We start from the raw sequence: 15,160 nt of genomic DNA, 5'->3' as shown, positions 1-15,160 counted from the left end.
AGCAACACATCGAGACTCCGTCTCAAAAACAAAACAAAACAAAAAAAACCCTACAGATTATAAAAGTAAAGAAACCACCATGAAGGAGACGAGGCAGAGACAAAAACAAGAGGACTGGCATATCAGTGTACATAATACAACCGCCTAAGAGACCACAAGATACATGCAAATAAAAGAGGGCTAAAAGGAGAAGAGAGATTAACATGCAGTAATAGAATAGCATCAACAGAGAACCGGAAGATTTAAAAAGTAACCCAACAGGCCAGGTGTGTGGCTCATGCCTGGAATCCCAGCATTTTGGGAGGCCAAGGTGGGCGGGTTGCTTGAGCTCAGGAGTTCGAGACCAGCCTGGGCAATATGGTGAAACCCTGTCTCTACTAAAACTACAAAAATTAGATGGGCGTGGTTGTGCTTGCATCTGTGGTCCCAACTATTCTGCAGGCTGAGGTGAGAAGATCGCTTGAGCCCAGGAGGCAGAGGTTGCAGTGAGCGGAGATCACACCACTGCACTCCAGCATGGGTAACACACTGAGAATCTGTCTTTAAAAAAAAAAAAAATTATTTTTATTTTTTTTATTTTATTTATTTATTTTTTTGGCCGGGCGTGGTGGCTCACGCCTGTAATCCCAGCACTTTGGGAGGCTGAGGTGGGCGGATCACAAGGTCAGGAGATCGAGACCATGGTGAAACCCCATCTCTACTAAAAATAGAAAAAATTAGCCGGGCGCAGGGGCAGGCGCCTGTAGTCCCAGCTACTCGGGAGGCTGAGGCAGGAGAATGGCGTGAACCCGGGAGGTGGAGCTTGCAGTGAGCCGAGATTGCGCCACTGCACTCCAGCCTGGGCGACAGAGTGAGACTCCGTCTCAAAAAAAAAAAAAAAAAAGCCACGGCTTCTGTTAAAAAAAAGAAAAAAAAAGAAAAAAAAAGAAAAAAAGATATATAGGAATGAAAAAATAATGGATAAGCTAAACAGCAGATTAAACACAATTTAAAAATTAATGAAGAAGCTATATCTAAGAGGTCACTTATAATGTAACACTGAGAGACAAAAAGATGGAAAATATTAAAGGGTAGGTAAAAGTCACTAGAAGACTGGGTGTGGTGGCTCATGCCTGTAATCCCAGCATTTTGGGAGGCTAAGGCAGGAGGATCACTTGAGGCCAGGAGTTTGAGACCAGCCCGGTTAGCAGCAAGACCCTGACTCTTGTATTTTTTTTTTTTTTTTTTTTTAGTAGAGACAGGGTTTCACCATGTTGTCCAGGATGGTCTCAAACTCCTGACCTTGTGATTCACCTGCCTCAGCCTCCCAAAGTGCTGGGATTACAGGTGTGAGCCACTGCGCCCGGCCAGACCCTGACTCTTAAAAAAAAAAAAAAAAAGGCTGGGTGTGGTGTGTGGTGGCTCATGCTTGTAGTCCCAGCTATTCAGGAGGCTGAGGTGAGAGAATCACTTGAGCCCAGGAGTTGGAGGCTGCAGTGATCATGCCACTGCACTCCAGCCTTGGTGACAAAGCGAGACCCTGCTTCAAAGAAGAAGACAGATAAGTCCTTGGGAGTCTCAGGTGGAGGAAATATATAGAGAATGAGCGATAAGCAATAATCAAAGAGATAATGGCTGAAATTTTTCCATAAAGACTTCCACAGACTTCAAGTCCCCAGACTGAAGGAACAAACTGAAGCCAGAGTAGGGTAAATAAAAATAAATGTATATGCCGGGTGCGGTGGCTCACACCTGTAATCCCAGCACTTTGGGAGGCTGAGGTGGACGGATCATGAGGTCAGGAGATCAAGACCATCCTGGCTAACACGATGAAACCCCCTCTCTACTAAAAATACAAAAAATTAGCCAGGCGTGGTGGCGGGCACCTGTAGTCCCAGCTACTCGGGAGGCTGAGGCAGGACAATGGTGTGAACCCGGGAGGTGGAGCTTGCAGTGAGCCGAGATCTCGCCACTGCACTCTAGCCTGGGTGACAGAGCGAGACTCCATCTCAAAAATAAATAAATGAATGAATAAATAAATAAGCATATATCTGGATATATCCTATTGAAACTGCAGAATAAAAAAAGCAAATCTTATTAAAAAAAGAGCTGCTCACGCAACCTGCTGGCGAAGTTTATAGTGCAAAGTCAAGTTACCAACAAATGAGTGTGGCTATGTCGGAAATGTAATAAATAATAGTAAAACTTCATTTATTGACATGGAAATTTGAATATTATCTAATTTTATGTTATAAAATCTTATTATTTGACTTTTCTCCAACCGTTACAAAATATAAAAACCATTCTGTGGACTATACCTTGCTGATTCCTAATGCAGACTTCTAATGATGGAAATCACCACTTCTGAAATTGCTTTCTGTTAGGATTGTAGAATGAAGTCTGGTGAGGTGGCTCAGGGGTTGGAGACCAGCCTGGCCAACATAGTGAAAACCTGTCTCTACTAAAAATACAAAGATTAGCTGGGCATGGTGGCATGTGCCTGTATCTTAGCTACTGGGAAGGCTTGAGGCATGAGAATCGCTTCAACTGGGAGAGGATGCAGTGAACCGAGATTGTGCCACTGCACTCCAGCCTGGGAGACAGTGAGACTCGTCTCAAAAAAAAAAAAAAAGAAAAAAAAAAGAATGATAAGTTGTTAGTTGCGATTCTGTGTTAATTGCCATTTGTTCATATTCAATGATTTTTGTCATTTTTCCTTTTTCCTATGTTTGTTCTGATTATATTTATTGAAATGTAATTTTATGTCTAACCTGATAAACTGGGGGCTTGTATTCTGCATTTTTACTTTTTTTTGAGACAGAGTCTTGCTCTGTTGCCCAGGCTGGAGTGCAGTGGCGCAATCTCGGCTCACTGCAACCTCTGCCTCCCGGGTTCAAGCGATTCTCCTGCCTTAGCCTCCTGAGTAGCTGGGATTACAGGCGTGCGCCACCACACCCGGCTAATTTTTTTGTATTTTTCATAGAGATGGGGTTTCACCCTGTTGGTCAGGCTGGTCTCGAACTCCTGATCTCGTGATCCGCCTGCCCCGGCCTCCCAAAGTGCTGGGATTGCATGCATGAACCACCACGCCTGGCCTCTGTATGTTTATTTCATTTTTCTAGTTTTTAAAATTTTTGTTTTTATTTTTTTTTGAGATAGATCTCACTCTGTCTTCCAGGCTGGAGTACAGGGGTGCAATCATGGCTCACTGCAGCCTCCCAGGCTCAGTGATCCTTCCACCCCAGCTCCCCAAGTAGCTGGGACTATGGGCGCCCAACCATGCCTGGCTAATTTTTGTATTTTTTGTAGAGATGGGGTTTTGCCATGTTTCCCAGGTTGGTCTCGAACTCCTGGGCTCAAGTGATCCTCCCACCTTGGCCTCTCAAAGTGCTGGGATTACAGGCATGAGGCATCACACCCGGCTAGTTCTTCTTATGAAAGTACCGGACCATGATGGATTAGAAATAAAAACTGGTCCTTTACCACAGCTAGTTGGAAGACCACTGGTTTAGGAGTTCCTGCATCCAATGGGTACCCCCAAAGTGCCTTGAATGGGGGTTGAGGGTGGGAAGTCTGTGGGGCCTGGAAAGGTGGGAGCGACAGCAGGAGTCTGGGTGTCCATTCATCTAACTCAGAACCCTGAAGGCCCCGCTGTGTTGGGTGCTGCAGTGGTTCGTGGGACCCATGTTTCGGTGGGGGAGACAGACTGTGCGGGCAGGTGCACCAACAGGGCCTCCCAACTCTTGCTCACTCAGCCAGCCTCTTGGTTGGCTGGTAGGGGAAACCAGCTCAGTGCTGGTTTCCTTCTCCCTCCCCCACAGTGTCATGGGAAGAGCCCTGGGCCAGGGAGCTGGAGCCCAGGGTTATGTTTCTAATTCTACCTACCACCTGCTGGCTGTCCTTGGGCGAGTCAGTCCTCATCTGTAAAATGGGACTGAGGTAATGAAAATTATGAGATATAACCCGTGTTCACTGCTTAGCGCAGGGCCTAATGCCTTTTTTTTTTTTTTTTTAAATAGAGACGGGGTCTCACCATGTTATCCAGGTTGGTCTCGAACTCATGGGCTCAAGTGATCCTCCGACCTTGGCCTCTCAAAGTGCTAGGATTACAGGCTTGAGCCACTGCGCCCGGCCATCCTGGTGCCTTTTAACAACTTGGTAACTGGTAGCTACTATGATCTCAGATTTCAGGCTTCTCAAAGATTCTGTTTCTTGGTTCCTAAGATTCTGAAATGCTCTGATTTTCCAAAATTCTGAGATGGTTTGTTTCTAACATTCTGCATTTCCAAGTCTTTGATCACTGAGGGTGTCGGTCAGGCACGGCTTCCTATGCCCTCTGCCCCCAGGTTCTCCCAACCTCTGGGACTGGGAAGGAAGGCAGTGGGTGGAGGGGGCTGGGCCGCTGCCTTGGCATGGCCCACATTCAGGGCTGGCTGTGGCAGCCCAGGGCCCCAGAGCCAGGCTGGAACTAGGATACCAGCCTCCAGGTCCCAGGCCTGCGTCATCTCTGAGTGCTCTCGGCCAGGGCCACCAGACAGAGACGGGCTGGTTGAGTCATCCAAGGGCTGGGGGTGGGGCAGGCTGTTCTGGCTGCCTCCTGGCTGGCAAAGCAGGCTTTCTACTGCCAGCTCTGCCCCTAACATGCCCCGTACCTTTGGGCAAGCCTCAGCATCAGGGCTGCCACGCGTTCGGTGGTACTCGAAGCCCTTCAGCCTCAGGGTCAGTCCTTGGGAGGGGGGCTGTGGTCAGGCTGGTGGGCTGGGCTAGTGGTAGCAGGGCAAGAGGAGAGCAATTGCCTCTGGTGGAATTAACTACTCTTTTATTAGCACAAAATAATAGCAACCTAGCAGCCGCATGGCCCGAGAATAAGTTAAGGCACAGAGCAGGCGAGGGGCGGCTTTCCCAGGGCCAGGCCTGCATTCCCCAAACTTCCTGAGCAAACTCCCTAGGGGCTGGGGTTTTGAGGGCCCTGGAGGGCCTCTTCCCTTGAGATGAGGGGAACGGAACAGGGCGTGGGTCAGAGAGACGCCCACGTGGATGCAAGGAGTCCACGCTGCGCCGCGGTCACTTCTCGAAGTAGGGCAGGTAGAAGAACTGGAAGCCCCGGTGGCCCTTGACCGCGCAGTAGATGAAGATCACGTGATAGACTGTGGGGCGGGGCCTGTCAGCGCAGAGGCCCCTCCCCTTCCCACGACCCCGCCCTCAGTCCCGCTCCGCAGCCCCTCCCCTCCTCTCCCCGCGGCCCCGCCCCTTCCGCCTCGGTGCCCGCTCCCACCTCCAGGCACCAACAACAGGAAGCCCGGCACGAAGAAGATGGCGCTGGAGACACCTGCGGGAGGGACCACAGCCCGGTCAGGGCAAGGGGGCGGGGGCTGCGAGGCCTTCCGGGCTGCCGCTGACTGCCCGGGCAAGCCTCTCTCCCAGCTGAAAAGTGGCCGTGTACTGCCGGGAGGTGGGAGGGCTTGCCGTGGACCCGTGGACACAAGACAGGGGTGTCCTCTGCCTGTGGGGGCGGGAGGGTCGCTCACCTGGAGAGGGGGTCGCCTCCAGTCCCACGCCGACCAGGATCAGCACTGCACACAGACGGAGCCGCGGGGGTGGGGGCAGGAGCAGTGGTGAGGGCGGGGGCTCCCACCCCCAGCCCGGCTCAGCCCTAAGGAATGATGCCCCCCACCACCTGAGCTGAAGGTGCCCTAGGCAGAGACCCTCTCCAGGAAGCTCACCAAGCTCTGTTTCCAGAGCAAGGCACTGAGCAGGCCCTGGGAAGTGTGTGAAACTTGAGAGATTTTTATTTGCTCCTTGGGGTGGGCTTTTAGTCATTCAACAAACATTTATGGAACACCTACTGAGTGCCTGGTACTGGGAATTCCGCCCTGAAGGGCAGAAAAGGTCCCTGCCCTCATGACCCATCCTTAGTGGAGGAACCAATAAGAACCTGAAAGCTAACAGTACAGGTGATCGGGATATGGGAGGTAAGAAGAGGGCAGTGCAGGAGTCCTGGGTCCCCAGTTAGAAGAGGGATGGGGGAATGAGGAGCTGGACTTTGGGCTCTGCAACAAAGGGGGGTAGTGAGCCTGGGAGAATGGGGGGCCACCATCGACTGCTGTGTGCTTTGTGCATTGCCCCGACTACTTCTAAAAGGGTGGGCCAGGTGCGGTGGCTCATGCCTGTAATCTCAGTGCTTCAGGGAGCCAGGGCAGGAAGATTGAGGCCAGGAGTTCGAAGCCAGCCTGGGCAACATAGCAAGATTCCCATCTCTAAAAAAAAAAAAAAATTAGCCCAGTCCAGGCATGGTGGCTCATGGCTATAATCCTAGCACTTTGGGAGGCTCACTTGAGTTCAGGAGTTCAAGACCAGCCTAGGCAACATAGTGAGACCTTATCTGTTATTTTTTTTTTTTTTTTTTTGAGACGGAGTCTCGCTCTGTCGCCCAGGCTGGAGTGCAGTGGCCGGATCTTGGCTCACTGCAACCTCCGCCTCCCGGGTTTATGCCATTCTCCTGCCTCAGCCTCCCAAGTAGCTGGGACTACAGGCGCCCGCCACCGCGCCTGGCTAGTTTTTTTTGTATTTTTTTAGTAGAGACGGGGTTTCACCGTGTTAGCCAGGATGGTCTTGATCTCCTGACCTCGTGATCCGCCCGTCTCAGCCTCCCAAAGTGCTGGGATTACAGGCTTGAGCCACCACGCCCGGCCATCTCTATTATTATTATTATTATTATTTTATTAATTTTTTTTTTTGAGACGGAGTCTCGCTCTGTCTGTCGCCCAGGCTGGAGTGCAGTGGCGCCATCTCAGCTCACTGCAAGCTCCGCCTCCTGGGTTCACACCATTCTCCTGCCTCAGCCTCCCGATAGCTGGGACTACAGACACCCGCCACCACGCCCGGCTAATTTTCTGTATTTTTAGTAGAGACAGGGTTTCACCGTGTTAGCCAGGATGGTCTCGATCTCCTGACCTCGTGATCTGCCCACCTTGGCCTCCCAAAGTGCTGGGATTACAGGCGTGAGCCACTGTGCCTGGCCTCTATTATTATTTAAAAAAAAAAAAAATTTCCCTAGTCCCAGCTACTAGGGAGGTTCAGCTGGGCGGATGGCTTGAGTCCAAGCGTTTGAGGCTGCAGCGATCATACCACAGCACTCCAGCTTGGGCAACAGAACAAGACCCCATCTCTAAAAAAATAAAAAGGGCTGGGCATGGTGGCTTACGCCTGTAATACCAACACTTTGGGAAGCCAAGACGGGTGGATCACCTGAGACTAACATGGTGAAACCCCACCGCTACTAAAAAAATTCAAAAAATTAGCCAGGTGTGGTGGTGGGCACCTGCAATCCCAGCTACTCTGGAGGCTGAGGCATGAAAATTCCTTGAACCCAGGAGACGGAGGTTGCAGTGAGCTGAGATTGTGCCACTGCACTCCTGCCTGGGCGACAGAGCAAGACTCCTTCTCAAAAAAAAAAGGGGGGGGGTATAGGGTATGATGGGGGCTGGAACTCACTCCCTGCACCCTAGAAAGGCCCTCTAAGGAGCTCTGGTAGCCCCAGACTTGCCTTGCTGGGTTGAGAGGGGACAAATGAAAGAACTTGGCAGCACTACCAGGGCCGGTGTGCAGCGGTGCTGGGAAGTGGCAGCCCCCTCCCATGCACTCAAACACCCAGAGAGGAGGCCAGATTGTGTGCTGGGGGCCTGGCTGGCTGGGAAGCCTTGGCCTTCCTGGAGAAGTGGAGAGATGAGCCAGGGTAGCAGCCACAGTTGGTCCCTCCTTATGGGTCACTCGTGACCCCAACCCTGGATCCTTTCTGGGGACTCTGCCTCCTCTACCCCAAAGAACGAGGTGCCTGGGAGCCAGAGGACACCTGGTGTGAGATCTGCCTGCTCTGGACCAAAAGTTCCCCTATCTGAGCAATGGGTAGGAGAGGGGTGCTTGTCAGCGCCTAGATGCCAGATAAGGGGAAGTGCCAGGTGCCCTGCGGCTCTGCACTGGCTGGGAACTCGGCATCCCTGAGCCCCTACACGTGGCTCTTCTGGGCACCACCTCACTTGTAGGACTTCTGTAAGGTGGGAAAATAAAACTGCCCTGTACCTTGCCCAAAGTAGACACAGAATAAATGGTAGCTGCTACTCTTCTGTCCTCTAATGGATTAAACAGGTTAAATTTTTTAAAAAAGGAAAAGTCTCTGGAGTGATAAGCCAGGTTCCATTTTCAGCTATGTGTGATTTCCTGATTGTGTGCCCAGGTTGCAAGGCCTCTGTCTCCTCACCTGTAAACTGGGGCTGTGATGATGGCAGCCAGCTGCCCCCTCAGGATGCTGGGAGGCTCAGTGTCAAGGGGGAGGCAGAGCCTGAACAAAAGGAGGGCAGAGCCTCCCACGGGGCCCCTCTTGACTCCAACCCTCAGGGCCACTCACCCAGCCCCAGCAGCAGGAGCAGGAAGGAGGCCAGCACCACTCGACGGTTCTTCTGGATCAAAGGGTGTTGGGTCCAGCTGGGTGGCAGGAGAGCAGGATGAATGTGAAGGAGGTGGAGGAAGGGGGTGCAGGAGGCTGCAGGGGTAGAGCCAGGGCTGCTTGGCTGGGGGCTCAGGTGGGCAGGCTTACCTGCAGCAGGTGTTGTAGGAGCGCTGGGTGCCGCTGCTGATGGTGCTAAAGGACCACTGGGAGCTGCGGATGGAAGTTCGGCCGGAATCCCTGTAGGACAGGCGCTCAGTGAGGGGCAGGGAGGCAAGGATGGGGTCGCTTTGGGACAGAAGTCCTGATGAAGTACAGGGTGTGGTGCAGGGACTGGGGCTGGCCCCTTGCAGGACAGTGGACTCTGAGAGGCCTCGGTGGGTGAGGATGAATTTAGGGACTGGGGATGAGCTAGGGGTGTCTTTAGGACAGGTGACCTATATGAAGGTGGGGGCCAGACCAGACTAGGGGTTTCTGAAAGAGGTGAGTACAGCTGGGCACTAGGGTAGGGTGACCCTGCAGTGTAGGGGACCCTGTGAGGAAAGTGAGGGTCAGACTAGGAATCAATAGGACAGGATGGAAGTGAGTGAAGTGGGGTGGGCGACTGAGCAGGGTCCCTGGGGATAGGAGCTGGGGCTGGGGTACAGGGTTGGGTCCCCACCTGGCCCTAACCTGGTGCTGACTCCCCCATCCGGCTCCGGAGAGATCTGGGCTCCATCCTCATCGTTCTCCAGGTTCTGTTGCAGAACACAGGTCTCAGGAGGGTTGCTAGGCTGGGGCCCTTCCTCATCCCTTCCCAGGGAGAGAAAGCAGGCCTACACAACCATTTGCCTGGCCGCCTGGCAGCTGCTCACCTGGCCCTCCGCCCTCCCTGCAGAACGGGTTTGGTGAATCACAGAAACCAGGTAGGAGGGGGGTGGATGCCAGGGCTTTGGGGAGCAGGAGCCTGCACGGGTCCCAGGGAAAGGAGAGCTCCCAACTTTGGGAGTCAGGGTGGAGCCCTCATTCAGTGGCCTAGAATGGGAGCTTGGGAATTGGGGTGCCAGGGAAGGCCAGGCCCAGGGTTCCCAGGTTCAAGGTACAGGGATCTGGTCCAGGTCTCCAAGAAAAGCAGCCTAGGGTTGGTGGAGGTTTTCTGGGAAAATGGGGATTGATTTCTGGTTTAGTGGGAGCCAAAGGGTGGGCAAGGACTGGTCATGTCAGAGGGGCTCCAGCTCTTAGGGGTGATGGTGGAATTAGGGTGAGGGCTTTCAGAATAGAGAAAGGCGTGCGGGTTCCCATCAGCTTAGCTGGCCTGGGGCACAGGGGATGCTCCTGCGTGTGGGCAAGGTCTGGTTCAGATACAGAGGAGCTCCCCCAACCCAGCGGGGGCCAGGGGCGATACCCAGGATAAGTAGGGAATCGGCTGGGTTCCCCAGCTGGAGTTGAGGGATGAGCTCCTGGGCTGTGGACTCTTCCCGGCTGGCTGGGGCCCGGTATCGGAACTGGGAGGGCCTGGGCAGGGCTGTGGATTAAGAGTCACGTCCGGGGGTGGGGGGGCGGTCTCGCATTTCAGCTGGGGCCTCTAGGCAGATTCTCCCCCGAGTTGAGGCCTTTGGGGCCCGGCCTGGGGTCCCGTCCGGCCGGGGACAGGGGGTGAGGTGGGCCGGGCGGTTCACCTGGTAGCGCAGCCGGGACTGCTTGTCCTCGTCAGCCACCTCGAACCGGGCCCGACGCTCGAAGTGCAGCGGCCCAAAGCGCGCGACCCCGCTGGCCTCGGGCCCAGGGCCCGCGTCCTCCAGGGACAGCTCGAAGGCATCATCAATGCTGAACTGGGGCCGGGCGGCGCTCATGGCCCCGGCCCGCTCAGGCGCCGTGCGCCGCCGCCATCTGCGCCCACACGCCCAGCGTCGCCGCGGCCCCGCCCCCACATGCCCCGCCCCTCCGGCCCTGGCTCCGCCCCACACGCCGGCTCCGCCCCACACGCCGGCACCGCCCCCGTTCGCCCTAAGCAGGCCAGAGCTGCCGAGCGCCGAGCGGGCTGATGGGTGGGAGCCTCTTCAAGACTGCGCGTGCCTGGCCAGTGACGCCACTCAGTGGCCGCCATGGCGAGCGACAGCCGATGCCGGGCTCTGACACAGCCCCCAGACCTGTAGGTGGGGGCCTTGGGGGGGCTCCACGCCCCAACCTCCAGGTCCCTGACAGGGCCTTTTGCACCGCAGCGTGTTCCTCGAGTGCCAAGGAGACTCCTGGAAACTGTTTCCCCACCTTACTCACAACAGCCCTGAACCGCAGGGGTACTCTCCCCATTTTTGCAAATGTGGAAACCGAGGCTCAGAGAGCTTATGTGTCTTCCACTTCTCCAGTCCAGTCTTCACGCAGCAGCCGAAGTGATCTTTTAAAACGAATCTTTTTATCTCTGTGTTATTCTTAAATGAAACCTTTTTAAAAAATTATGCTACTGGCCGGGCTCGGTGGCTTACTCCTGTAATCCCAGCACTTTGGGAGGCCGAGGCGGGTGGATCACTTGAGGTCAGGAGTTCCAGACCAGCCTGGCCAACAGGCGAAGAAACCCTGTCTTTACTAAAAACACAAAAAGTAGCCGGGCGTGGTAGCGCATGCCTATAGTCCCAGCTACTTGGGAGGCTGAGGCAGAAGAATTGCTTGAACCCAGGAGGCAGATGTTGCAGTGGGCCGAGACTGAGCCACTGCACTCCAGCCTGGGCGACAGAGCAAGACTCCATCTCAAACAAAACAAAACAAAACAAACAAAAAATATTCCCTTGGTTTTCCATTGCACTTAGAATAAAATCTGAACTCTTGGCAGGGCATGTGGCTCACACTTGGGGAGGCCGAGGTGAGTGGATCACTTGAGGTCAGGAGTCCGAGACCAGCCTGGCCAACAGGGTGAAACCCAGTCTCTACTAAAAATACAAAAATTAACCGGGCACGGTGGCCTGTGCCTGTAATCCCAGCTACTTGGGAGGCTGAGGCAGGAGAATTGCTTGTACCCTGGAGGCAGAGGTTGCAGTGAGTGGAGATACCACTGCACTCCAGCCTGGGCAACAAAGCAAGACTCCGTCAAAAAAAAAAAAAAAAACCCATGGGGACTGGTGAGGGTGAGGGTGGAAGACAGCAGAAAGCAGAAGTGCTCTGTGAATTAGGTGGACCTGGGTTCAAATCCCCATTCTACCACTTGGAAGTATTTGGGACTTTGGCAAACCCCTCATTCATTTCTGCCACAAGTATTTATTAAACATCTACTCAGGGCCAAACACTGTTTTGGGTACTATAGATACAGTGGTGAATAAAACAGTGCAAAATGAGACAATTTCAAGTGCTGTGTGATGCAAAACTGACTTTAGATTCCGCCGTCAGATGACCTTTCCAAGAGGTGACATTTGAGCAGGAATGCCGATGATGAAGGAGCCAGTTCTGAGAAAAGCTATGTTCAGTGTTTTCCTGGCACCAGGGAACAGCACGTGCAAGGGCCAGGAGGTGGGAAGGAGCTTGGCCTGTGGAGGAAGAATGTGAGAAAGCCAGTGAGGCTGAGCAGCGAGGAAAGGGGAGGGGTGACCTGAGCCTGGGAGGAGTAGACGGGCCCGAGAGCCTTGAGAGCTTTGTGGACCTTAGTCAAGAGTTAAAATATTATTATTATTATTTTTGAGACGGAGTCTCGCTCTGTTGCCCAAGCTGGAGTGCAGTGGCGCGATCTCAGCTCACTGCAACCTCTGACTTCTAGGTTCAAGTGATTCTCCTGCCTCGGCCTCCCGAGGAGGCTGGAATTACAGGCATGAGCCACAGCGCCCTGCCTAACTTTTTGTTTTTCTTTTGAGACAGAGTCTCGCACTATCACCCGGGCTGGAGTGCAGTGGCAAGATTGCGGCTCGCTGCAACCTCCGCCTCCTGGATTCAAGTGATTCTCCTGCCTCAGCCTCCCGTGTAGCTAGGATTACAGGCGTGAGTCGGATTATAGGTATGAGCCACCACACCTGGCCTCCACGGTCATTTTATGGCCTCATATACAGAGCTGAGTCAAGTCTACTTCTCAGTTTGTTACACATCAACACTATGAACAAGGGCCCCCTCGAGTTATGTTAATTCACTTTCCCTCTTTCACTTCCCAGCTTCCTTCCTCTCCCCTGCCATCCATCAGACCCCATGTCAGCACGCTCAGTCGGCGTCCTTGAAGCCTGCCTGGCTCTGTACCATGCATGGCACTGTCTCCTACGTGGATGTGTTTGTGATTTTCATGCCTGATGTCATGCAGGAAATTCAATTCTGTTATTTACACGTTTACATTTTCGCTCTCGATGCTGTTTTCCACATGCATCTTGTTTGTTGTTTCTACAAGCTACATGCGTGTTATACCATGTTGAGTGTCTAGCACCTTTATGATCCACCTCACCTCCACAGTGTTGCACACTCAAACTGGCCTCAACCCCGCCATCACAGGCATCCCTGCAGTTAACATCTTCCTGCTGTCCCGTTATGGACTGTGGGAGAATTCCCCTTGGAGTGGGATTTCCAGGATAGAGTACACGCACTCATGACTTCACAAAGTACCACAGATGCTCTCCTGAGTGGCTGTGAGAGTTGACACTCGACCTGGAGGCTTCCGGTTCTCTCAGGACTTGGTACCATCCAACTTTTTAATGGCTTGCTGATCTGATGAATTTAAAGTGGTACCTCATGCTCCTCTGAGTTCTCTGATGGCTGGAGAGTTTGAGCCGCTCTTTGTGCCCTTGTCAGCCATTGGGATTCCCTCGTCTGTGAACTGGCTCTTCATATCTTTTGTCCTTCTTTTTGCTATTGGGTTTCTAGCCTTTTTTCTACTAATTTGCATATCTAATATCTAATCATTAATTCCTTGCTGGTTTATGACCTTGAACATATTTCCTATCTGTCTGTCTTTGTCTCCTTGTCTAACATGCTCTTTTTTTTTTTTTTTTTGAGACGGAGTCTCGCTCTGTCGCCCAGACTGGAGTGCAGTGGCCAGATCTCGGCTCACTGCAAGCTCCGCCTCCCGGGTTCACGCCATTCTCCTGCCTCAGCCTCCCGAGTAGCTGGGACTACTGGCGCCCGCCACCTCGCCCGGCTAGTTTTTTGTATTTTTTAGTAGAGATGGGGTTTCACCGTGTTAGCCAGGATGGTCTCGATCTCCTGACCTCGTGATCCACCTGTCTCGGCCACCCAAAGTGCTGGGATTACAGGCTTGAGCCACCACGCCCGGCCTAACATGCTCTTAGTTAAAGAATAATCACTCCTCAGGCCGGGTGCAGTGGCTCATGTCTGTAATCCCAGCACTGTGGGAAGCTGAGGCAGGAGGATCACTTGAGCCCAGGAATTCAAGATCAGCCTCAGCACAGCAAGGCTGATGCGGGGCAGGTGATCCCCAAAATTGGGGCTTAGCCCAAGAGAGTTTTTGACTTCACCTGGGAAAGAATTCAAGGGTGAGCTGGTGGTGTTAGACAGCACATCAAACTTTTGTAGTGTCGCTCTGTCGCCCAGGCTGGAGTGCAGTGGCACGATCTCGGCTCACTGCAAGCTCTGCCTCCCGGGTTCATGCCATTCTCCTGCCTCAGTCTCCCGAGTAGCTGGGACTACAGGCGCCCGCCACCTCGCCCAGCTAATTTTTTGTATTTTTAGTAGAGACGGGGTTTTACCGTGTTAGCCAGGATGGTCTCAGTCTCCTGACCTCGTGATCTGCCTGCCAAAGAGTCTAGAAATTCTTGAATTCTTGAATTCCCTTTAAGGCCTGACCTGTGTGGGTGGCTAAGGATTCTAGGGTTTGAATCAAGTTCTTCATGGTTGACTCGTGGTAAGCAGAGCCACCCAAGGGTGCCACTAGTCCTATTGCTGCCCTGATTCCCACCAAAATTAATCCTATTGCCACTTACTTCTGGTGTTCTTGGGTCTTATGGGGTTACAGACTGTGGCCTCTGGAGGGGCAAGAGCAGCTATTATACATTCACCTCTGTTCCAAGTTTTTTATTTTTATTTTTTAAGACAAAGTCTCAAAAAAATTAGCAGGGCGTGGTGGCGGGTGCCTGTGGTTCCAGCTACTCGGTAGGCTGAGGCCAGAGAATTGCTTGAACCAGAAGGCGGAGGTTACAGTGAGCCGAGATTGTGCCATTGCACTCCAGCCTGAACAACAGGGCAAGATTCCTTCTTTTTTTTTTTTTTTTTTTTGAGATGGAGTCTCACTCAGCCACCCAGGCTGGAGGGCAGTGGCGCGATCTCGGCTCACGGCAACCTCCGCCTCTGGAGTCCAAGTGATTCTCCCGTCTCAGCCTCCTGAGTAGCTGGGATTACAGGCACCCACCATCCCACCCGGTTAATTTTTGTATTTTGGTAGAGACGGGATTTCACCATGTTGGCTAGGCTGGTCTTGAACTCCTGACCTCAGGTGATTCGTCTGCCTCGGTCTCCCAAAGTGCTGGGATTATAGGTGTGAGCCACCTCCTGTAATTTTTTTTTTTTTTTTTGAGATGGAGTCTCGCGCTGTCACTCATGCTGGAGAACGGTTGCGTGATCTCGGCTCACTGCAACCTCCGCCTCCCGGGTTCAAGCAATTCTTCTGCCTCAGCCTCCTCAAAATTCTTTTTTTTTTTTTTTTTTTTTTGAGACGGAGTCTCACTCTGCCTCCCAGGCTGGAGTACAGTGGCCGGATCTCAGCTCACTGCAAGCTCCGCCTCCTGGGTTCACGCCATTCTCCTGCCTCAGCCTCGCGAGTAGCTGGGACTACAGGCGCCCGCC

The 15,160-nt window shown here is 53.0% G+C and overlaps 1 protein-coding gene and 1 long non-coding RNA gene across 7 annotated transcripts; both read right to left on the bottom strand.

The window, feature by feature from the left end:
• Window positions 1-117: 117 nt before the first annotated feature.
• Window positions 118-1,061, bottom strand: LOC144334093 (uncharacterized). The gene is made up of 2 exons (XR_013403516.1): window positions 858-1,061; window positions 118-536 (listed from the first exon to the last, which is right to left on the bottom strand). It is a non-coding gene; the product is annotated as an uncharacterized LOC144334093 (long non-coding RNA).
• A 3,720-nt stretch (window positions 1,062-4,781) lies between these two features.
• Window positions 4,782-10,316, bottom strand: TMEM134 (transmembrane protein 134). 6 transcript variants are annotated; one of them, XR_003722456.2, is made up of 7 exons: window positions 10,081-10,316; window positions 9,095-9,159; window positions 8,573-8,662; window positions 8,384-8,460; window positions 5,508-6,236; window positions 5,255-5,308; window positions 4,782-5,126 (listed from the first exon to the last, which is right to left on the bottom strand). XR_003722456.2 is itself a non-coding variant. In XM_077962074.1 (7 exons), the coding sequence occupies exons 1-7, from the start codon at window positions 10,252-10,254 to the stop codon at window positions 5,044-5,046; spliced, it is 774 nt and encodes a 257-aa protein (XP_077818200.1). In that variant the 5' UTR covers window positions 10,255-10,316; the 3' UTR covers window positions 4,782-5,043. The 6 variants fall into 6 exon arrangements, 5 of the variants coding, with proteins under 5 accessions (XP_077818200.1, XP_077818199.1, XP_014969052.2 ...); XM_077962074.1 differs by having other exon boundaries at window positions 5,508-5,738; XM_077962073.1 differs by having other exon boundaries at window positions 4,782-5,091; window positions 5,508-5,738.
• Window positions 10,317-15,160: the final 4,844 nt, after the last annotated feature.

This window comes from Macaca mulatta, chromosome 14, assembly GCF_049350105.2.
Source record: "Macaca mulatta isolate MMU2019108-1 chromosome 14, T2T-MMU8v2.0, whole genome shotgun sequence".
Classification (NCBI taxonomy): Eukaryota; Metazoa; Chordata; class Mammalia; order Primates; family Cercopithecidae; genus Macaca; species Macaca mulatta.
The sequence above is the reverse complement of the archived record's forward strand: the minus strand, read 5'-3'. Positions and strand labels throughout refer to the sequence as shown.

What these genes read in the sequence shown, in the direction of transcription:
- TMEM134 (XM_077962073.1), bottom strand. Translation starts at nt 10,254, where the DNA reads ATGAGCGCCGCCCGGCCCCAGTTCAGCATTGATGATGCCTTCGAGCTG. An exon ending in GCTCCTGCTGCTGGGGCTGG is followed by an intron (nt 5,739 to 8,383) that starts GTGAGTGGCCCT and finishes CACACTTCCCAG; the next exon opens with GGCCTGCTCAGTGCCTTGCT. An exon ending in GGAGGCGACCCCCTCTCCAG is followed by an intron (nt 5,309 to 5,507) that starts GTGAGCGACCCT and finishes TCCCTCCCGCAG; the next exon opens with GTGTCTCCAGCGCCATCTTC.